Below are 20,368 nucleotides of genomic sequence, written 5' to 3' on the forward strand. Positions count from 1 at the left end.
TTTTCTCCTTGACTGCATCCCCGAGATGTTCCCGACCATCCGGAGGGAATCCAGCCCTGGAGCAGCCGAGCTTCCTGGGATCATTCCCAGGCCTTGCTCTAGGGAATATCCAGTCCCTGCCTGGCTGCAGAGCCCCAAGTCCGGCAGGAACCCCTCTGGGGCAGCCCTTCTCTCAGGGCACAGCCCCATCTCTGACCCCCAGACCCTGCCACAAGGTCACTGCCATCCCTCTTCCCTGGCTGTGCCTCTCTCCGGGTTTGTCCCGCTGTGTTCTCCCCTGACCAGGAGGGTGTTTGGTGCTTGCAGGGAGCTGGATGGTCTGAAGAGAGGAGCTGCTGGCCCTTCCTGGGAGCCCCCAACTTCCAGTGAGGCAGCACCATGCTGGCTCCAAAGAAAGGCCTCCTGTGCAACCTCAACCACATCCACCTGCAGCACATCTCCCTGGGGCTGCACCTCTCGCGGCACCCCGAGCTCCAGGACACGGATGGTTCCACCGGAGGGGGAGACCAGACCGGCTGCACCCACTGCCCAGAGAACCGGGAGCCAGTGGATGCCAATTCCAACAATCCCTCCGTGAAATGCCGGTGCTGCGAGTCCCACGCTCCAGAGCCGGAGACGCTCGGGCTCCAGAACCAGGCAGTGCAGGAGGATTTCCCCTGCCTGCACAGCGGAGACGAGGAGGAGGCGGCTTCCCCTTGTGATCCCCCTTGTGATCTGGCTTCTTCCTCCTCCTCCTCCTCCTCCTCCTCTGTCAGTAGCTGCTCGGATTTCAGCTTGGATGACTCCCCAGTCTCGGTGTACTGCAAGGAGTTCGCCAGGGAAGAGTCCCAGTCCCCTGACCAGCAGCTGAACGTCATTCCCATAGAAAACGCCCAGGATGGCGAATCTCTGGCTGACCAGGACAGGACATGCGATGGGAGAGATGCCAACCACAACTCCCCGGTGCTCCGGAGAGCCACTGCCGTGGCCAGCAAGAGCCCAGACAGCCTCTGCAGCAACAACTCGCTCGATTCCCACTGCGATGAGCTCTCTCCCAGCACAGCAGCACAGGAGACCTGCTCTGACCTGGACCCCAACTGCAACCCCCTCCCCGAGCCCGATGCTGCCCCTCCAGCACCGCCGCCTGTGCCGGAACGGCGGCACCCCGAGATGCCGAGCAGCGCTCCGGAGCCGCGGCCCCGGCCCGGGGGGCTCCCCCCGCCCGTGCCCCCTCGGCCCCGGCGGCGGCTGCAGGTGCTCAATGCGCTCGGGCCAGCAGAGCCCAAGGCCGGCCCAGGGGAGCTCTGCAGAGACACGGGCACCAAAACCATCACCTCCTTCCACGAGCTGGCCCAGAGGAGGAAGAGGAACGTGGCTGTGCCCACAATCGCCCAGGCCAGGGTTGACCGCAGCGACTGGCTGATCGTGTTCTCGCCCGACACGGAGCTGCCCCCCACCAGCGAGCTCCTGGGCCAGGAGCCAGCCCAGCCCCAGCCCCAGCCCCAGCAGGACGGGCCAGCGAGGCCTCCCGGCTCCAGACAGAGAGAGGTGACAACGTTCAAGGAGCTGCGGTCCCGCAGTGCCGCCAGGCAGCCCAAGGGGCAGCGGGCAGAGCCGGCCCAGCACCCCGCTGTGCCCCCGGGCACGGGCACGGGCTGGGGACCCCCCGCTCCCACGGGGGGACAGGCGCTGGCACCCAGCGACAGCCACCAGCTGAGAAGGAGACCCCGGCCCAGCCTGCAGCCCATCGCGGAGGGGCAGCCCAGGGATGTGGAGAAAGGGGCGCTGCCCGCAGGGGAAAAGGGGCTGGGCACTGCCGCGCTCCGGAGGCTCGGGGACCCCGCGGCGCCACGGGCAGCCCCGAGAGGAGATGAGACCAGCTCGGGGGGTGAGTCTGGGTCCCTCCGGGGTGGGTTCTGCCTGGGGGGATGCGGGGCCGGGCGCGATCCGTGCGCGGCCCGGGAGGTGCCGGGGCTGTCCCGGGGCTGTCCCGCTCCGCCCCGCGGCTCCCAGCGCGCTTCCTCCGCCTCGGGCCCGGCCCCGCCGCCCAGCCCGGCCCGGCCCCGCCGCCCTTCGCTCCGCCGCCGGCCCCGGCTCCATGAGCCGGAGCGATTTGGGCCCCGCCGCCGGCCCCGCTCCTCCCCCGGCCCCGGGCTGCGCTCCAGCCGCTGCCGCCCCGCCTGACCCCGCTGTCCCGCTCTCTCCAGCCAGGCCCGAGCCGCTCGTCCCTGGAGCCGCCGCTGGAGCCGCCGCTGGAGCCGCCGCTGGAGCCGCCCGGCCCGGCGGGGGGAGAGCGGACGGGCCCCATGGAGAGCAAACGAAAGGTTTGGGGCAGGTTCTCCCCGCAGCCACCGCGGGGAGGGGAACGAGGAAGTGGGACGGAAAGGGGGTGGAGAGGAGGGGTGGAAGGGGGCAGCGGGACCCCCAGGGTCGGGAGGGTGCGAGGGGCTCGTCCTGGGGCCGGTCGGTGTCTTGGGCTGGGGCAGGGGAAGGGCAGGGAGGTGCCAGGTGCTGCTGTGGAGCCGGAGAACGGCTCTGCAGTGTCCGGTGGTGTCCGGGGTGCTTGAGTCCCTCCATACTGACTTTTTTCTCTCCCTCCATCCCCAGCGCTGCTGGTCGCCGTCAGCTCCGCCGTGGACAAGGTCATCGCCCACTTCAGCACCGCACGGAACGTGGTGCAGAAGGTGAGAGCTGGGCTGGGCTGGGCTGGGCTGGAGGGGCTTTGGGAGTCCCAGGGGTGGGATTCCCTCATCCCTCCCAGAATCAGGGTCAGGTGTTGCCCTTCCCCTCCCTCCCCTCTCTTTGTGCCTCCCCCAGGCCCAGCTGGGGGACAGCCGGCTCAACCCCGACGTGGGGTACCTGCTGCTGCACACGCTCTGCCCTGCCCTCTACGCCCTGGTGGAGGACGGGCTGAAGCCCTTCCAGAAGGATGTTATCACAGGCCAGAGGAAAAATTCCCCCTGGAGTGTGGTGGAAGCCTCTGTGAAGACAGGTGAGGGTGAGGCTGGGACATCTCCAGGTGCCTGGAGTCCTGCTGTGTCCTGGGCAGTGGCTGACCGTGCTCTGTGCACCCCACAGGCCCCAACACCCGCTCCCTGCACTCCCTGTGCTGGCACGTGGCCGGGCTGGCCCCCCTCAGCAGCACCAGGCAGAAGTTCCACGCCTTCATCCTTGGCCTTCTGAAGTGAGCGTTGGCCCTGCTGACCCCACTGCCATGGCAGGTTGGAGTTGTCCCAGGGGTTCTAATTTGGGTTCCCTTGGTCTTGTTTAGCATTAAACAGCTGGAGTTGTGGATATCTCACCTGCAGAAGAGCCCAGGTAAGGAGATACAGCACTCAGGAGCCCCCTCATCCCTGCCAGGCTATTAACCCCACTCTGGGGTTGGGATATGTCCATGCTTGGCTGGAGTTTCCATAATGGATCAGGGCATCATTTTCCATGGTGCATCTTCAGCACAGAGGTGCTCTGGCTGATGTGGACAGCCTGGCTGTGGAGATGTGGCAAGGACAGGGCATTCTGCACCCGCCTCACCTGTCCCTGTCCCCACAGGTGTGATCTCTGTGCTTTACTCACCCACGGCCTTCTTCGCCCTGAGCCAAGGCCCTCTTCCCCACCTTGCTGACGAGCTGCTGCTGCTCATCCAGCCCCTCTCAGTGCTGACTTTCCACCTGGACTTGCTCTTTGAACACCACCACCTCTCCGTGGACGTCCGGCCCTTGTCCCGCCGCCTGGAGTCGCCGCTGTCACCCCGTCCCGGGGCTGCGTCTCAGCAGGGTCAGGGTGCTGCTGCCAGGGACAGCCTGGAGGATGAGACCCCCCCTGATGCTCTGGGCAGGGTTGGGGGCACAGGGGGCAGCACAAGGGCTCGGTCCCAAGCCACCATGGGTGGGCTGGTCCCTGCCCCCCCAGTGGGGGCTGCCCTGCAGGAAACCTGGCAGCACGTGCTGCGCTGGGGCGACCAGCTCAGCCGCACCTTGCTGGGATCTGACACCCCCCCCGAGGGCCACGGGCCTGAGGAGGGCACTGGGGGGACTGGGGCTGGCCTCAGTGGCTGGTGGGGCCAGCTGAGCCAGAGCTCCAGGATTTACACTGCTCCTAGCAAGGAAAAGTTCCCCTTGGTCTGGTGGACAAAGCTGCGGGCGGCGGCAGGGGATCCCAGCCCGGGCCAGGCTGTGCAATCCCAAACTTCCAGAGGCACAGAGCTGCAGCTGCTTCAGACCAAAGCTGTCCCTGAATGCTCTGGCCCAAAGCCCAGCAGCAGCACTGACACCTCAGGCACATCTTCCCCTGAAGACCTCTTCTTGCCCACTACAAGAGCACTGACCAAGCTGGATGATCCCACTGCTGGAAAGAATCTCCTGGCTGCTTCCCCAGAGCCTCCTGCCGGCAGGAACCAGGCAGCACCTTCTGGCCCAGAGATGGGGAACCCTAGTCCTGACAAGGGCAGCTGGCTGGGACGGCTCTTTGGAGCCACCAACCCCTCGTCCAGGAGCTTCTCCCCCAACCCTGACACCGCCTTGGCCAGGTCCAGGTAAGACCCAGCCTGGGTAGCCAGAGGGAGGAAGGGGTGAGTGTTGAGGGTTTCTGTGCCTGCCTCACCACGGTGGGGATCTCATACTGCCCCTGGCCCGGGCTCTGTGCCCCTGGGATTGGTGCATGTCCCAAGTGCTGCTGCCATGGCGTTGCTCAGTCCTGTGCAGCTTGGAGGTGGAGGTGCTGCTTGATGGCTCCTTGTCAGCTCCCAGATCGCCAGAACAGTGTGAGATAAACAGCAGGAAGACGAGCTCGTGGCTGCCTTTGCTCTGTGGCAGGAGACCATCCCGCTGGCTGTGCCCCAGCCCCGTCCTGGCCGGGGTGGTGAAGGGTCTGGCGCCCGACAGGAGCCGCGCCCCGGAGCAGCCGGGCAGGAGCAGCCCCGCCCCGCCCCAGCCCCGCAGGTGAGATAGGCAGGGCTGCGAGCTGTGCTGGGGTTTTCTGCCTGGGGGAAAGCTGGGGCTGCTCTCAGACACGGCCCGGGGGTCCCACACTTCTCTCCATGACTGCACCCCTGAGGATCCCCTTCCCCTGTGGGCTTTGGGGGAGCCTGAGCCTCTGCCCACCTGGCATCAGCTGGTTTTCCCAGGCGTTTCAGGGACAATTTTTAGCATTTTATTGTGTGTTTTCTGCATTCGTGGCAGCTAATTTGGGGCAAGCATGTGGCAGCTGTAACCTGGCTGTGGCAGGTCGGAACAGTTTTGTCCAAGTGGGCAGAATGGGCATGTGGCCATCCCAATCGGTGCTTGGCTTCTTCCCTCCTCCCCATCCTCCCTGGCTCTGATATCCCCACACCCTCTGTGCCATCTCTGATGTCCCCACATCCTCTGCTCCATCTCTAATGTCCCCACACCTCCTGCTCTGCTCCATCTCTGATGTCCCCACACCTCCTGCTCGGCTCCCACTCCCGGGGACAGCTCTGTCGGGTGTCTCCTTGTACAGATCCCTCCTCAGGGGGCACCTCTGCCTCCGGAGATCCCTGGTTCCGCCCAGTTCCCTCCCCCCGAGCTGTGCGGGGTGCCCAGGGAGGTGACTGCCGTGCCCTTTGTGCTCAGGGCAGTCCGGGCGCTGTGCGACCACACGGGCACCGCCGACGGGCACCTGAGCTTCCACAAAGGAGACATCCTGGAGCTTCTCTCCACTGTGGATGAAGACTGGATCCGCTGCTGCCATGGAAACAGCACCGGCCTCGTTCCTGTTGGTTACACGTCTCTGATTTTGTGAGGAGGAGGAGGAAGGAAGGGACCTGAGGAAGCAGCTGAGCTTTGCCGGGGCGGGTGCCAGCCCTGGGAGTCTCCTGCCACCTCCAGGGCTGGCAGCTCCCAGGGGACCCTGCCCTGTGCCTGTCACTGCTGCATGATGTCACCGTGTGCCACCGTGTCGCCCGGACCCGCTGGCGCTGAGCCGCGGCTCCTCTTTGGGAGGAGCTTTTTTGGGAGCCTCTCTGGCTCGTTCCTCAGCTGCTGCTGCCCACCCTGTGCCAGGGCCGGCTCCTTTCCCTGCCCGGACCTCGCACTGCCCCGTGTCACCTCCGTGCCCTCGTGTCCTGCCACCGCTGCCACCTCCTCGTGTCCCGCTCTGCCCCGGGGCCAGCGCGCAGTCCCAGCACTCTGTAAATAATTGTAACCACACCAATGAGCTTGGTTTGTTCCACGGGGGGGAAAAAAAAGCTGGAAATAAAGGTTGTGACTCACGTGTCCAGTGAGCACCGGGGCTGGCAGTGGCCGTGTGGCCGATGTGGGTGGCACTGGTGGGTTCTCAGCATCCCGGCTGGGACAGCAGGGAGATCTCACACCCAGCAGAAAGCGCCCAGGCTCCTTCACAGCCTCCCAGAGCCAGGAATATCCCTGGAGAAACTGCTGGGGAGCTGCACAGCACTGGGAACAGCCCAGGTCACTGCTTTAATTATTTATGTAACTTCAACTCATCTTTTCGTGGCCCGGAGGATGGCAGAAGCCGCTCCAAGTTGTTCATGTTTCTGTCACTGCTGGTGATTCATCCCAGAATTTACATTTCCTGCTGGGCTCTCAGTGGAAGAAAGGTGTGGCCATGCTGGGGAGTGGCAGCAGCCGCTTGTCCCCAGGGGCAATTTTGGGTTCTGCTCCCTCCCATGGCCCAGGGCCACATTTCACCCTTCTGACTTCCCATTTCGGTGGCAAAAAGCCGCGGTGTCATTCCCCTCTGCTGCCAGGGTAAAGCTGCTCTGCTTTCACTCTGCTCTCATTTTCACTTCTCTCTCTGGAATTTTTATTCTCAGACGAGTGACGTTATTTCCTAATTGGAATGTTCCTTGGCTTGCCTTAAGGAGGTTTGATTGAATTCTGCAGCTGCTTCTGGACTTTGAAATGGGGTCATGCCAGGAGGGGAGGAAGCCAGGTGGTACTTCCATTTATTTATTTGTTTATTTATGAAATAAACAGCCCTCCAAGCCTTGGCCTGGGGTTTAAAAGGAGTGTAGGGGTCAAGCCTGGCATTTTCATGATCATAGAATCAGACTGGGAAAGGGGAAAAGAAAAATCAAGTTCCACAGAAAGATTTGGGTTTTCCATGGAATCTGACAGGATAAAAAATGAGTTTTTCCCTCTTTTCCAGATATGATTAAATTGGAATTGTCCATTTATAATGAGAGAAATTTTTAGGATAAGGGGTTTTTTGTGTATCCATTAATTCCAGACAGAAGGGGTGTTGAGGAGAAGCTGTTTCACTTTTGAGGGACTCTGGGCTCTCTCTGCAGGTCAGTGTCCTGGACACACCCCGAGGGTGACAGTCCCCAACCTGCCACAGTGCAGGACAAGGGAGTTTATACCCTGGAATAGGCACCAAATCTGTGGGTTTAATGGCTCCTGCCCCAATTTGGCTCACACAGCCATGGTCAGAGCCTCTCACACCCCACGTGGTGACTGTGCTGCCACATCTGTGCCACCACATTGGGGTCACACTGAAACGCTGCTGATGATCAGGCAGTGGGGTGTTCATGGTCCCCATCTGTAATGGTTTTGAAATCAAAACCAGTGAGAGACTCCAAGTCAGAAGTACAATTTAATAGGAAAAAAGAGAAAAAATGAAATACATGCAATAGTACAAAAGAAAGCACTGGCAGAATCAGAATACAACCTGACACCCTGCTGGTTGGGGTGGTGGTAGCAGTCTGGATGAAGTGGTTTTGTTGAAGCAGTGATTCTGGTACCTCTTGTCCTCTGGAATCCAGTGGGAAAGGCTGCTTTGGTGTTCCAAATCTCAGTTTTTATCTGGGTAGGAAAGGCTTGGCTCCTCTCTGGCTGGAGCATCTCCCAGTGGGATGATGGAATTTTATCAGTCATGCCCTGGGACTCACTGGCCATTAACAGGAGATATCTCCTGGAGGGAGGATGGGCTGTGGGAAGATAAAGATGATTGCCCAGCTGGTTTAAAGATGGCCCATGAGCAGATAATGTGTGCCAGGAGATCAGGGTCACTGCCCCAGCTGTTTTCAATAAATGGTGATAGAATCCAGACTTTTGGGCACATCTTTACACTGTAACCTAGGACACCATCCCAGCTGGGTGTGGTCGGGAGTGCAGCCAGAACCTGTGACCAATCCCCACCTTGTCCAACCCAGAGCTCTGAGGGTCACATCCAGGAATTCCTCAGACACCTCCAGGGATGGGCACTCCAAACCTCCCTGGGCAGTGCCAAGCCCTGAGCACCCTTTTCATGGGGAAATTCCTGCTGGTGTCCACCCTGAGCCTCCCCTGGCTCAGCCTGAGCTGTTCCCTCTCCTCCTGCCCCTGTTCCCTGGGATAAGGTCCCAAATCCCCCCCGGCTGTCCCTTCCTGTCAGGGAGTTGTGCAGAGCCTCAAGTTCCCCCTGAGCCTCCTTTTTTCCAGGCTGAGCCCCTTCCAGCTCCCTCAGGAATTCTCCAGCCCCTTCCCCAGTTCCATTCCCTTCTCTGGACACACTCCAGCCCCTCAATCTCTTTCTTGTCATAAAAGGCCCAAAACCGATCCCAGGGTTTGAGGTCCCTCAGCAAAGGGGACTGGGGTCACTGGGGTCCCAGTGGCCACACTGGGACTGGTCCAGGCCTCTTGCCCACCTGGGCACACCTGGGCTGGTGTCCAGCTGCTGCTCCCAGCACCCCCAGGGCCTTTTCAGCTTCCCAGCCCCTTTTCCCTGAGCCTGGAGCATTCCATGGGCTCGCTGCAACCCAAGGATTTGCTGACTCTCACCCTGTTGGCTCTGACCCGTGGATCCCATGGATGTCCTGGATCCAGCCTGCCCAGATCCCTCTCCTCTGGCACATCCACAGCAAAGAAAACCCCCCGAGCCAGCCGTAGGAAAAGATTTTCCATTTAATACTAGACTCTCAGGATTGAGATGCAGGCTTTTTATGCAATTACATCCAATGTTAAAATTGGTAATACATAATTTACAAAGATTAACATCAAAACAATGATCTATTTAGATATGCTTTGTAAAAAGGAAATATATTAGCAGCATTTATTTTCAGCAATCACACAGCCTACACCCATGCAGACTAAGGTTCAGCTCTATTTGCAGTAACGTAGTGCTTCTGGCTCCGGCGGCGATCCTGGGGACACACGGGTCTGCTCAGTATTATAAAATAACCAAAAAATAAAAAAAGTCATTAATTTCTACACCAGTAAGAAAAAACAATTCTTTGCACTTACCTAACATTTGATTGTCTAAAAAACATTTTGTTTAGTCTTTCAACAAAAGAAAGATAAAATGACAGAGCTAGTGTCTCGCTTCTGTACGCACTTTATTTTTTTTCTTTTTTTAAAAACTTTTTAGTGTTTAACACCATTTGAGACAATGATTTCTGTTTGAAACTAAATGAGACAACTCGAGGGTTTGGACATGCGATATTCCTACTACACGCACGAGTATTTTATACTCAGGGTTCCTGGTACTGTACAGTGCTTCTCTACAGTAAGAAAATATTCCAAACTATTTTCTTATTTCTTTTTTTTTTTTTTAATAAAATATTTTTTTTTCTCAAAGGGTTTTTTTTCCTTTCTTTTTATTTTTTTGTGGTTTTTTTTTTTTTTTGTTTTTTTGTTTCCTCTTTTTAAATCAACACATAAAAGTTAATGGAATGAGTCATGTTCCACTAAGAGTAAAATAATTATAATAATAACAAGAATGTACATTAGGACGAGCTTGGTCCATAAAAAGGAACATGTAACTACGGTATTGCTTTACATCCACGCAGCAGATATATACAACTTGGCACATTAAAAACTGGATTTCTTATAAGAACACCTAAAACAGGACTGGATATGCATGTGTACGTCTGAGACAGGAAAGCAAAGCCACCTTCCCGGGGCTGGGGACACTCCCCTGGGCGGAGTCAGGCTCTGCTGGCCACCAGCACAGAGAAGTGTCAGCAGGTGATAAATTCTACAGCTCACGACAAACACTCGCTGGATACTGCCTGAAGGGCACGGAGTGAAAGGGTCTTTGGGGTTTTTTTTGTTGTTGTTGTTGTTTTTTTATCCTTTTTTTTTCTTTTAACAGGTTTTTTTTTTTAATTTGCACAACACACGAGACACACGAGAACCACAGCTTATCAAAAAAACCAACAGCAATGGTGGCGTCAGGAGCTGACTTTGCTTTTATAAAATTTCTCTGCAGAAAAAAAGTGAAAAAACTCACACCCCACCCCCTCCCCCCGCACAGCAAGTGCCTCATCCCAGCTCCTGCCCCTCTCCAAGGGCCTCTGGAAGCTTCTCCTTGGCACAGAGCCCAGGGATGCTGCTCGGGCATCCCACGGCGAACCTGGTGCTCGGCTGGGGACGTTTCTCTCTTCTTGGAACTTGTGCAAATCAGAGGCCACAGCTTTAGGGCAGCTTTTTCTTCTCAGCTTTTTCCTCTCCCCTCTGGATTCCCTTCCCTGGTGTGGGCTGGTACAATGCCAGGTTAGCAGTGACCGTTGGGAACATCCTCCTCAGAGTAACTCAGTCCTTTTCCTCCGCCCTCCACATCTTTTTTTTTTTCTTTCTTTTTTTTTTTTTTTTTTTTCTTTTTTTTCCTCTGAGTGGGAATATCAAGCAAAAATAAATTAAATTTGACCATCCTGGACAATAACCACGAGGTTTCCTCAGTACCTAACATCAATACAAGGCACGCCCACCAACACACACACCAAGAGCACTGCAGAGCAGGGTGGGCGCCGCGCCGGCCCGGCCCCCCAGGTGCTACTGTTTGTAGTTTTGTCAGTTTGCTGCTGCCCTCCTTTTCCCTGGGCTGGGTTCTGGCCCCCAGCCCCAGTGACAGACCCCAGAGCTCGGCTGCCCCTCCTGGGTCACTTCCTGAAGCTGCTCTCGGGGATGCTCAGGGTGCGGCGCCGCAGCTTCCGGCCCGAGCCCTCCTCCAGCAGGTAGGTGACATCGATGGCTGCAGGGGCAAAAAGGGGACTTCAGTCATGGCAGAGTCACTGAGGCTGGAAAACACCTCCAGGATCATCAATCCCCACCCTGTCACCCAGAGCAGAGCACTGAGTGCCACCTCCCATCGTTCCTTGAACACTAAATTCCTTGGTTCTTTCAAGGATGTTTCCCTCCTGGAAATCCAAGTGCTGAGTGATCCAAGCTCTGAGCTTGGATCCAACTCCCAAAGATCCTTTCCAACTTCCAAAGATCCTCCCAACCCAAATGAAGCATCAATTCATGACTGGTATTGCCAGAATTTGGAAGACTGGACAGGGCTCATCCCAGCTTTAATTTAAAAGCAGGGACACACTTCACACTTCCCTTTAACCCACAGCTCAGACAACACCTACAGCAGGTACTCAGAATCCAAGGAAAGCTCATGAAAGGTCAAAAGAGACTTTCCAAATTCCCTTCAGTCTTTCCTGTCTGTTAAGCTTCTCCATTGTAGATATATGAGATGATGGGGGGATTAGTTTATGGAAAGTTTTTGTTTAAAAATAAGTTTTTGTTTAAAAATATTATACAAAACAGTTTCAAAGTTGTAAGAAATTTCACTTGGATTTAGTGGGTTTCTGTTGCAAAGGAAAATGTGGCTGCAAAGAAAACTAAAGCCCACTAACAAGAAATCCAGACAAAAACATTCATTTCCTCAACACAGCTCAACAAAGAGACCCCAGAGCTGCAGGAGACCTGAGAGGCTGAACTCTCACCGTTTTTCCCTGGGATTTTCTCGAGGAGGTTGAGCAGGATCTGGTTCAGCCTCTCCCTCTGCAGGTGCCGCCGCTCCTCGGGGCTGCAGGGCTGCCTCGTGTCCGAGGGGGGCTCGTCCCCCTTCTTGTCACCCTCGCAGCCCTCGCTGTGCCCTGGCTCCTTGGGGGGCTCCTCAGGGCTGGGCAGCTCCCCTGGAGCCTGCTCAGGGGCCCCCAGCACCTCCTCCATCAGGGGCAGGGAATCTTCCTCTTGGTTTAAGTCTTTGATCTGAGGTTTCGAGCGATCCGATTTCCAGGATGACCTTGCAGGAGAACAGGGGGTTAAGGAGCAGTTTTTTCAGACATTCACCTAAAAGGACAATTCCCAGCCAGCCCAGGGCTCATCCATGGGCAGGGGCTCTCTGGAGCTCAATATTTTCCCCTCAATCCCTGCACTCACACCCAGCAATGCTGTAACTTTATCTGCAGCTCTGAACAACAAATGGCTTTTTGTTTGCAGTTGCAAATGATTTTACCTCCAAGAGCAATTTGGCCCAGCCCTTAGTGGGATGTTCTTGCAATTTCTACCAGATCTGGGCTCTGACTGCCCCACAAACACAGGCAGCAGGTCCAGGACCTGGGTTCCTCCACCTGGGAAAGCTGGAGCCTCCTGTTTTGTGCATCTCCCCACTCAGCTGCTTTTTTCTGACATTCAAATAGCTCCTTTCTTTTCCTGATGTACATTATTAAGGCTGCCTCTCCCTCCTCACTTGTTCCCTTTTATCTCTCTGAAAGCTTAGAGAGCTTTAAATAATTTAAACTTCTTATTTCCATAGCACACAGGAGAAAGGGGCAGGAGGAGAGTGGGCACAACAAGCAAACAGAATTATTTCATCTCTTCTCAACAATCTGGTAGGGGAGACTCACCTGCCTCCATTTCTCTTGTAGTTGTCTGGCACATAATGAGGCTGCAATAACAATGAAGATTATGATCAATGCCAAATCAAATTCACAGCAGAAGGAAGTGCTGGTCTGTCAAATACTCTGAAAGTGTCAATGCAGGACACTCTGGAAATGCTGGTGGACCTCAAGGAGAGGTACAGGAGGAGGCACAATCATGCAGTAAAATAAATTAGAGCCAGATTTGTCTGCTTCTTTACATCTTTTAAATTAATTTCAAGCCACAGATCATCATGATAAAAAGAATCCTTGATTTCTGCACAGCATGAGTCTGGAACCTTCTCCAAGGCCACTACAAAACCTGTGCTCCAGGAAGAGCAGAGCTCATTTGCAGGAGGTTTGCAGATCTGCCACCTCTGAGACCCTCTCTGAACTCAGCACCACCATCCCTTGAGCACCTCTTTGTCTCTCAACTGCAGGTTCTATTACACCCACTTTTCTTTCCAAGCTTGCTTCCAGCCAGCTTTTCCCCCAGGCTGTGCAGACTCCAGAATCATGGAATGACTGAGGTTGGAAAAACCCTCTCAGAGCATCCAGTCCAAGCTGTGCCTGATCCCCACCCTGTCCCCAGCCCAGAGCTCTGAGTGCCACCTGCAGCCCTTCCTTGGGATGGGCACTCCAAACCTCCCTGGGCAGCTCCTTCCAAGGCCTGACCACCCTTTCCATGAGGAAATTCCTCCTGAATGTGCAGCCTGAGCCTCCCCTGGCACAGCTTGAGCCTTTCCCTCTTGTCCCTTGTGAGCCCCATCTAAGGATCAGCTCCCTCTGGCTGACCAAGCTCCACTTATCAACAATCAGGGGCTTTCCAGAACTCTATATAGTCTCTAAAAAACAGGTTAAGGAAGCTGAGAGCAAACCCACTCACTGAGAAATCCCTCTTGGGAGTGAGTTTTTTGGGGAAGTGGTCGAAGGCGTAGGGCTTGGTGCACACGGGGTAGCGGTTCCGGTGGATCTTGTAGAAGAGGTGAGCAGATTTATCCAGGCGGTAATCACAGATGTAAACATCCTGCTCCTTCACACCCTTCGGCCTCCCTGGCATCCAACAAGGGAAAAACAGTCATGGACTGAGGGAGAAATGCTGTATCACAGTGTGAGTGAGTCCCTGTTTGCTGTCTCAGCAGGACATGCTGCTGGCTCACTCTGAGAACCTGCATCCTCTAATCAAACACTTCCCAAACTTTCACAGACACAATTATCATCATCTTCCTCTAACAAAACACTTCCCAAACTTTCACAGACACAATTATCATCATCTTCCTCTAACAAAACACTTCCCAAACTTTCACAGACACAATTACCAACTGACATCATCTTCCCTTCCCTGCCCACTGCTGTCCCTCTTCAATCAGGAGTCCCTGTCCCAAGGCAAAGCTCTGAAACACACAAACTTCCCCTACTGCATGTCCTTGCTTCCAGAACAGAGGGGATTTGTCCCAGGAGCTGGTTCAGCTGTCCTGCTTCAGGGTGAGGATGATGTTGGTCACACCCCTATGTTTAGCTGGTGCCCAGCAGTGCTCACCCTCAGCCCAGAGCTCTCCCTGCTCTGCCAGGATAGCTGACCCCAGCTGGCCAGAGGATATTCCACAGCACAATGGGGGTGCCTGGGATCCCCCAAACAATGCTGGGGACAGACTGGCATTGGGTGGAGATTGACTGCTCTGGGCATTACTTGTGCTACCAGGGGTTTGTTCACAGAATCCTGGAGTGGTTTGGGCTGGAAGGGACCTTAAAGCTCACTCAGAGCCACCCCCTGCCATGGCAGGGACACTTCCCACTATCCCACGTTGCTCCCAGCACTGTCCAGCCTGACTCTGGACACTTCCAGGGATCTAGGGGCAGCCACAGCTTCTCTGTGAAGGGAAGAATTCTTTCAGGGGAAGAATTTCTTTCATGCATCCAACCAAAATTTCCCTTGTCCTGTCAATCCAGTTCATCATTAAGAGCCTCTCCACCTTCCTTCCAGCCCCTTCATATACTGGACACCTCTTTCCCTTTCTATAACCTTCCTTTCCATTACTACTACTGCTATCATTATTATAACAATATTTTAATTTATTTCAACCCCTGGGTTTTTAACTTTTCCCAGTTCCCATCCCAGGGGCAGCGAGTGGCTGGGCAGAGCTGAGCTTTCAGCAGGGGTTAAACCACCACAGCCAAATGCTCAGGAATGTGTTGAACTCTCACCTTTGCAGTAGGTGTACAGGTCTAGCACACAGCAGGTGCCCACCACGGCCTCCAGGGGGATGATTTCGTACAGGGGCACCCGGAAGAGCTCGTTGTGGTAGAACTTGCGAGAGGGGGAGTGATGAGTTTCGTGGGGACGGAAATAGTGGTGGCCAAAGGCAAAGCGCTCCTCTCTGAGGGTGCAAAAGGACAGGGACACTCATCAGCCATGATGGAACTCACTCCAAGCCTCTGCTTCCTTTTGAGCTCCCTCTCTGGGCTGCAGAGTCACACACGTGCTGCACATTCCCCTTCCTGCCTGCAGTGAGGGCAAACACCCCCAGTGTGGTTTCCATGGGCACAGCAGACTCTGACTGAACGGCCTCCCAGCTGTCACTGCACCCACAGTCTGCTCCAACACTGAGCACATCCATCCATTTCTACCTCTGATCCTTTGCTTAAACCTCCAACCTGCTGTGTTTCCACTGTGCAGTTCTGGAGCTGGCCTAGGTTACAGTGCAAAGGTGTGCCCAAAAGTCTGGATTCTATCACCATTTATTGAAACCACGTGGGGCAGTGATTATTATCTCTGTAGGAGATACCCTCTGCTAATGGGCCAGCTGTTAAAAACCAGTTGGGGCAGTCATCTTTATATTTTCCACCAATCCTTCCTCCAGGAGATATCTCCTGTTAATGGGCCTCGAGTCCCAGTGCATGACTGATAAAATTCCATCATCCCACTGGGAGATGCTCCACCTAGGGGGAGGAGCCAAACATTTCCTACCTGGATAAAACTGAGATTTGGAACACCAAGGCAGCCGTTACCCACTGGTTTCCAGAGGACAAGAGGTACCAGAATCACTGCTTCAACAAAACCACTTCATCTGAATTGCTACCACCCCCCTAACTAGCAGGGTGTCAGGTTCTGACTCTGTCAGTGGTTTTTCTTTTGTACTATTGCATGTATTTTTTTCTTTTTTTTCCTATCAAATTATATTTCTGACTTGGAGCCTCTCACTAGTTTTGCTTGCAAACCATTCCAGGAGCACAGGCTCCAGCTGGGAATTCCCCAACATCTACAGCCAGACCTTGCTCATTCCTGCATTCTTAAGATGAGACTTGCATGAAATCCCTGTGCTCTGGCAGGCAGGCCCATGGGATGTCTCCAATTGAGGGCTGCCTGGCACATACTTGTCGTTTTTCCAGAGTTTCTCGATGCGGAAGATGTCGAGCTTGTCGCGGTTGATGTGGGACAGCAGCCGGTACGACTGTCGCACCGGGTGCCCGTCGGGGGTCCTGCGGCTGTCCCTCATCAGGTACACACAGTCACCTGTGCAGGGACACAAAGGACACACCTGTGAAGAGCCTGGCCTGAGCCCAGCACACCAGAACCAGAGGAAATCATCATTAAAACCAACAGAGCAGGCACCGAATGCTGGGTTGTAAGGAACGACACAAACCACTAACACAAAGAACATTCAGATGTTTTACTATCCATAACTTCCCATCCCAGACTGAAAACACCAACCTGTAAGGAATCACAACCATGACAGACAACAGGATATGTAAACATGTGAGTCATGACTAGGAAAAGGTGTAGGAATTAGTCATGGCTGCAATGTGTAACGAATAAATCTCTGAGAGAGAAAATACTTAGAGAGAAGATTATTATAAAGAAAATAAATCCTGTCCTGAGAAGCCCCAAGCCTTTGGTTATTCCAGCAGAATTTCAATGAGATGTAGAGCTCAAGAAATGTAAAGAGAATGCAGAAAGCACTGAAAAACCTGGAACTGCTGGCAATCAAAAAGTATTCCCCAAGGGCAACCCCTAAATTTAAATTAATTTTTTTTCCCATAAGTGAATTTATTCCCCAATTTCTCTGCTCTGATCTGAAATTCCAGAATGACCTGAGCTGGAAAGGATCTTTAAGACCATCCAGATCCACCCCCTGCCATGGGCAGGGAGATTTTCCACTACACCATCCCACCTGGCCTTAAGCACTCCCAGGGCTGGGAAGAGATTCCAACTCTTGTATTATTTACCTAAAAATGACCAAAACCTGGGAGCTCCCAAGCCATAAAACCTCTCCTGGGTAGGACCAGAGGTCACACAGCAGAATGTTCTGGCTGGAAAAACAGGCAGCAGCAGCTGCTCAGGAGGAGAAAGCAGAGGAACAGGCAAGCCAAGGAAAAGCCTCCCTGTGCTGTCCCTGCCCAGCTGCCTTTCTGCTGTTTATGGATTTTCAGAGCCAAAGGCTAGAGCTTTGGGGATTAATCCTTCCTCCAAGAATTTGTCTAATCTTTTTTGGAACCATTTATACTCTGACCTCTCCACTGTCCCCTGGCAAGGCTTGCCACAGTCTAGTAAAAAATCTTTTGTAAAAAATCTTCCTAGAGTTTAACTGTTGCCAGCTAATTTCTGTTTGCTCCCTAATTCCTGCATCATTGCACCTTCCTGAGCCACATTTCACAGACCTTCATCATTCACCCTCCAAATCACCTGGGCAGATTCTGTCCACAGAAAAGATGATCCAGATGGGATTATCCTTGTTATCCTTGTTTTTCCAGGTAGTGAGATCCTCTGTGCAATGGGGGTCAGAGCAGCACAGGGCAGGAAGGGGGCAGACACCCCAGGAGGATACAGAAAGGCACAAATCACTCTGCTATTTTGTGCATAACAATTTCTGATACTCCCTTTGCCTTTCTGACTCAGGTAGAACATTTTTCTCATGTTTCCATTAAATAATAATGACTCCTGGAGTTTTTTTTCCCTATTTTTTCCCCCAGTTTTTGCATATGTGTAGTTATGGCTGTTTGCCTGATATTGCTGTTATTAATTAGCAGGTTTCACAGCTTAGGAAAAAGATGCCAGGGAACCACTGAGGACAACGTGGCCCCAGGGTCATCAAAACCCCAGTTTTGCTATAACCAGATTCAGGATTAAAGTAAAACACAAGTAATTCTATTTTCATTAATATAATCTCATTTATCAATCTTGTCTAAGTTTAAAAGATGCTCCTAAGGAATCCTCACACACAGAAATTGCTCTCATATATCTAAGCCTGGGATAACAACAGCTTTACAATTTGAAGGGTAACTTTTAAAGAAATTGGGGAGGTGAGTTCCTTAACAGACTCTCAGAAAACAAGGAATATACTGAGAGGAGCTAATGGCCCCAAGCAGAATGTAAATAAAACCATTCAATTTTAAACCACCTAATTTTAAACGAGCTTTTTCCACCTCTCCCACGAGAAGAAAGCAACCCCACTATTACTGTGCCTGGCTGAAAAAGGAGAATTAATAAGGAGATGTAGACAGATGCTCTCTTGCTCTAAAGATTAGGAAACTTGATTTCAATTCCACTTTATCCAGATGTTCCAGATGCCCCTCTGCCTCAAAAAGGAAGTTTCCAAGGAAAAAAAACACAGCAGCTGTTGCTGGTGCATCAGGGATGAAGATGTGTTACAATTTCTGGCTATGTGGGTTTTCCAGGATCCATTCTGACCCCTGTTTATCCATTCCTATCCAAGGTAGAATTCCATGTTCACTCCAAAGGATGTGATGGATCAGATCTGTTTTATTTGTATCATCTCTTGAGTTTAGGTATTAGGGAATTTTTGCAGAGGAAGCTTTTCTGTAGTGTAATACTCAACAACTTCCAGCAGAATTGCCAAGAAATTAGTTCTGCAACCACCAACTGAAGTAGGGATCTCTCTGAGAGAGAAAAGACAATGCAGAGCAACATCCAACAATGCAAATTTCAGAATCTTTCAAATGGGATAAAGAATATGCTGTCCTTTGACCTTTTTTTAATCCCCCATTTTCCTGAAGGCTCTCCTATTTCCCTCTAGCAAACTTATCAATTGGTTTCACTCATTCAAGAGCAGTTTCCTAATAATGATAAAGGGTTCTTTCTAACTTTGTGCTAGGATGAAATAAAAAAAATAATTATCAGTGAGCTGAATTGTGTGGCTGTGGCAGCTGCCTTGGAGAGATTCAGGAATTCAGAGTACAGCCCAGAAGAGATAAGCTTTAGGGAACACATAAGCAATGAGCTGGATATTTTAATGACCATTCTACACTAGAATACTGGAGGTCTAACAGCCTTCTTGGCCTTTACTTCTAAATGTTAACTATCAGCACTTGGCTCAGCATCACCCTCCCCTGGCCAGGACAGCCCTGGCTGTGCTAATTAACATTTTTCCATCAACAGCCTGTGAGAATTCTGACTGTGTATCACTCCCAGCACCACAGAGAGAGCAGCTTCCACTTGTGAAAGATGAAAGTGAATTGACAGAGGTCTCTGCACACTGGTGGGAAGCCCAGCACGTACCTTGGCGGAGCAGCAGATCATCCCTCAAGAGGCAGATGTAATAAACACAGCCAGGCTGGGCATAGTGGGGCCGAGGGATCATGGGAACCTCCTGCAGGGAAAAAAATTTAAAAAAAAAAAAAAAAAAAAAAAGAGAATCCTGAGTTGCCCACCATATCAGTCCAAAATTGGGCTGCCACATTTTTCAGAGAATGGAACTGAACATAAATCAAGGAAGCTTCATCAAACCCAAACGATACAAATTCTAAATATAAATAAATAATAATAATAAAAAACCCCTAAGCAGCTGCTGTAGTTTATAAGAGTAAAAATAAGGAGAATCTTGTTTTATTTACCCTGTTCACAGCTCGAGGTTCACACTGCTCACACAGGTAGTGTTCAACATCTGAATTCACACCCATGCAGTCACAGTGCTGCCAGACCTGGAAAAAACACACACAGCCCAGTCACAAAGTCCTGGCACAGGTTATAGCTGCCAATTGCATTTTCTCAACAAATATTAAAGAAAACAAGAAAATAAGCTTCACACAGGAAGATTTTCTATGAACTATTTCACACCATGACAGCAGACAGACAAGATCTCTATGCAACAGTAAAAGTCCAGAATTTTAAAATTAATTTCTCTCTCCAGAGGGGCAGGAGCTGGGGGCAGTTTCAGCTGCTCTGCTCAATGCAAGCTGCATTTTCTCTGTGAAAAGAGAATTTCTCCTCTTGTGGAGAGGCAGGAAAAGATGAGGAGAAAAGAGAAGAAAAGATGAGGAGAAAAGAGAAGCAAAGACGAGGAGAAAAGACGAGGAGAAAAGACAAGGAGAAAAGACGAGGAGAAAAGATGAGAAGAAAAAAAGGAAGGGAAAGAGGAAAAGAAAAGAGGAGGAGAAAAGATGAAAAGACAAGACAAAAAAAGACGAAAAGATGAAAGAAAAGACGAAAAGACGAAAAGATGAAAAGACAAGAAGAAAAGACAAAAAAAAAGACTAAAAGAAAAAAGGAAAAGATAAGGAGAAAAGACGAGGAAAATAGAGGAGGAGAAAAGAGGAGAAGAAAAGACAAAAAGACAAGAAGAAAAGACAAAAAAAAGACGAAAAGACGAGAAGACAAAAAAAAAGACAAAAAGACAGGAAGAAAAGACGGGAAGAAAAGACGAGAAGACAAAAAAAAAAGACTAAAAGAAAAAAGAAAAGATAAGGAGAAAAGACGAGGAAAAAAGAGGAGGAGAAAAGAGGAGAAGAAAAGACGAGGAGAAAAGAAAAGAGGAGAAGAAAAGACAAAAAGACAAGAAG

At 52.3% G+C, this 20,368-nt stretch overlaps 2 protein-coding genes across 2 annotated transcripts in view; one reads left to right on the forward strand and one right to left on the reverse strand.

Moving 5' to 3' along the window:
- The first annotated feature begins 363 nt into the window (after positions 1-363).
- RUSC1 (RUN and SH3 domain containing 1) lies at positions 364-6,209 on the forward strand. The gene is made up of 9 exons (XM_056510752.1): positions 364-1,871; positions 1,993-2,303; positions 2,587-2,663; positions 2,797-2,971; positions 3,058-3,163; positions 3,251-3,297; positions 3,529-4,510; positions 4,791-4,916; positions 5,568-6,209. Exons 1-9 carry the CDS (start codon positions 379-381, stop codon positions 5,734-5,736), a joined length of 3,486 nt encoding a protein of 1,161 aa, XP_056366727.1. The 5' UTR covers positions 364-378; the 3' UTR covers positions 5,737-6,209.
- Positions 6,210-9,254: 3,045 nt separating this feature from the next.
- The window catches only part of ASH1L (ASH1 like histone lysine methyltransferase), a 62,009-nt gene continuing 50,895 nt past the window's right edge, over positions 9,255-20,368 (reverse strand). The window contains exons 21-28 of the mRNA XM_056510645.1: positions 19,424-19,510; positions 19,089-19,179; positions 15,947-16,085; positions 14,777-14,949; positions 13,458-13,624; positions 12,560-12,600; positions 11,654-11,955; positions 9,255-10,908 (exon numbers count right to left, since the gene is read on the reverse strand). Coding sequence (XP_056366620.1) covers positions 10,817-10,908; positions 11,654-11,955; positions 12,560-12,600; positions 13,458-13,624; positions 14,777-14,949; positions 15,947-16,085; positions 19,089-19,179; positions 19,424-19,510 — 1,092 coding nt within the window. The 3' untranslated portion in view covers positions 9,255-10,816. The remainder of the gene's footprint in view (positions 10,909-11,653; positions 11,956-12,559; positions 12,601-13,457; positions 13,625-14,776; positions 14,950-15,946; positions 16,086-19,088; positions 19,180-19,423; positions 19,511-20,368) is intronic.

Source organism: Oenanthe melanoleuca, chromosome 25 (genome assembly GCF_029582105.1).
Source record: "Oenanthe melanoleuca isolate GR-GAL-2019-014 chromosome 25, OMel1.0, whole genome shotgun sequence".
In the NCBI taxonomy this organism is placed as follows: domain Eukaryota; kingdom Metazoa; phylum Chordata; class Aves; order Passeriformes; family Muscicapidae; genus Oenanthe; species Oenanthe melanoleuca.

What these genes read in the sequence shown, in the direction of transcription:
- RUSC1 (XM_056510752.1), top strand. Translation starts at nt 379, where the DNA reads ATGCTGGCTCCAAAGAAAGGCCTCCTGTGCAACCTCAACCACATCCAC. An exon ending in GGAAGCCTCTGTGAAGACAG is followed by an intron (nt 2,972 to 3,057) that starts GTGAGGGTGAGG and finishes TGCACCCCACAG; the next exon opens with GCCCCAACACCCGCTCCCTG. An exon ending in TCACCTGCAGAAGAGCCCAG is followed by an intron (nt 3,298 to 3,528) that starts GTAAGGAGATAC and finishes CTGTCCCCACAG; the next exon opens with GTGTGATCTCTGTGCTTTAC.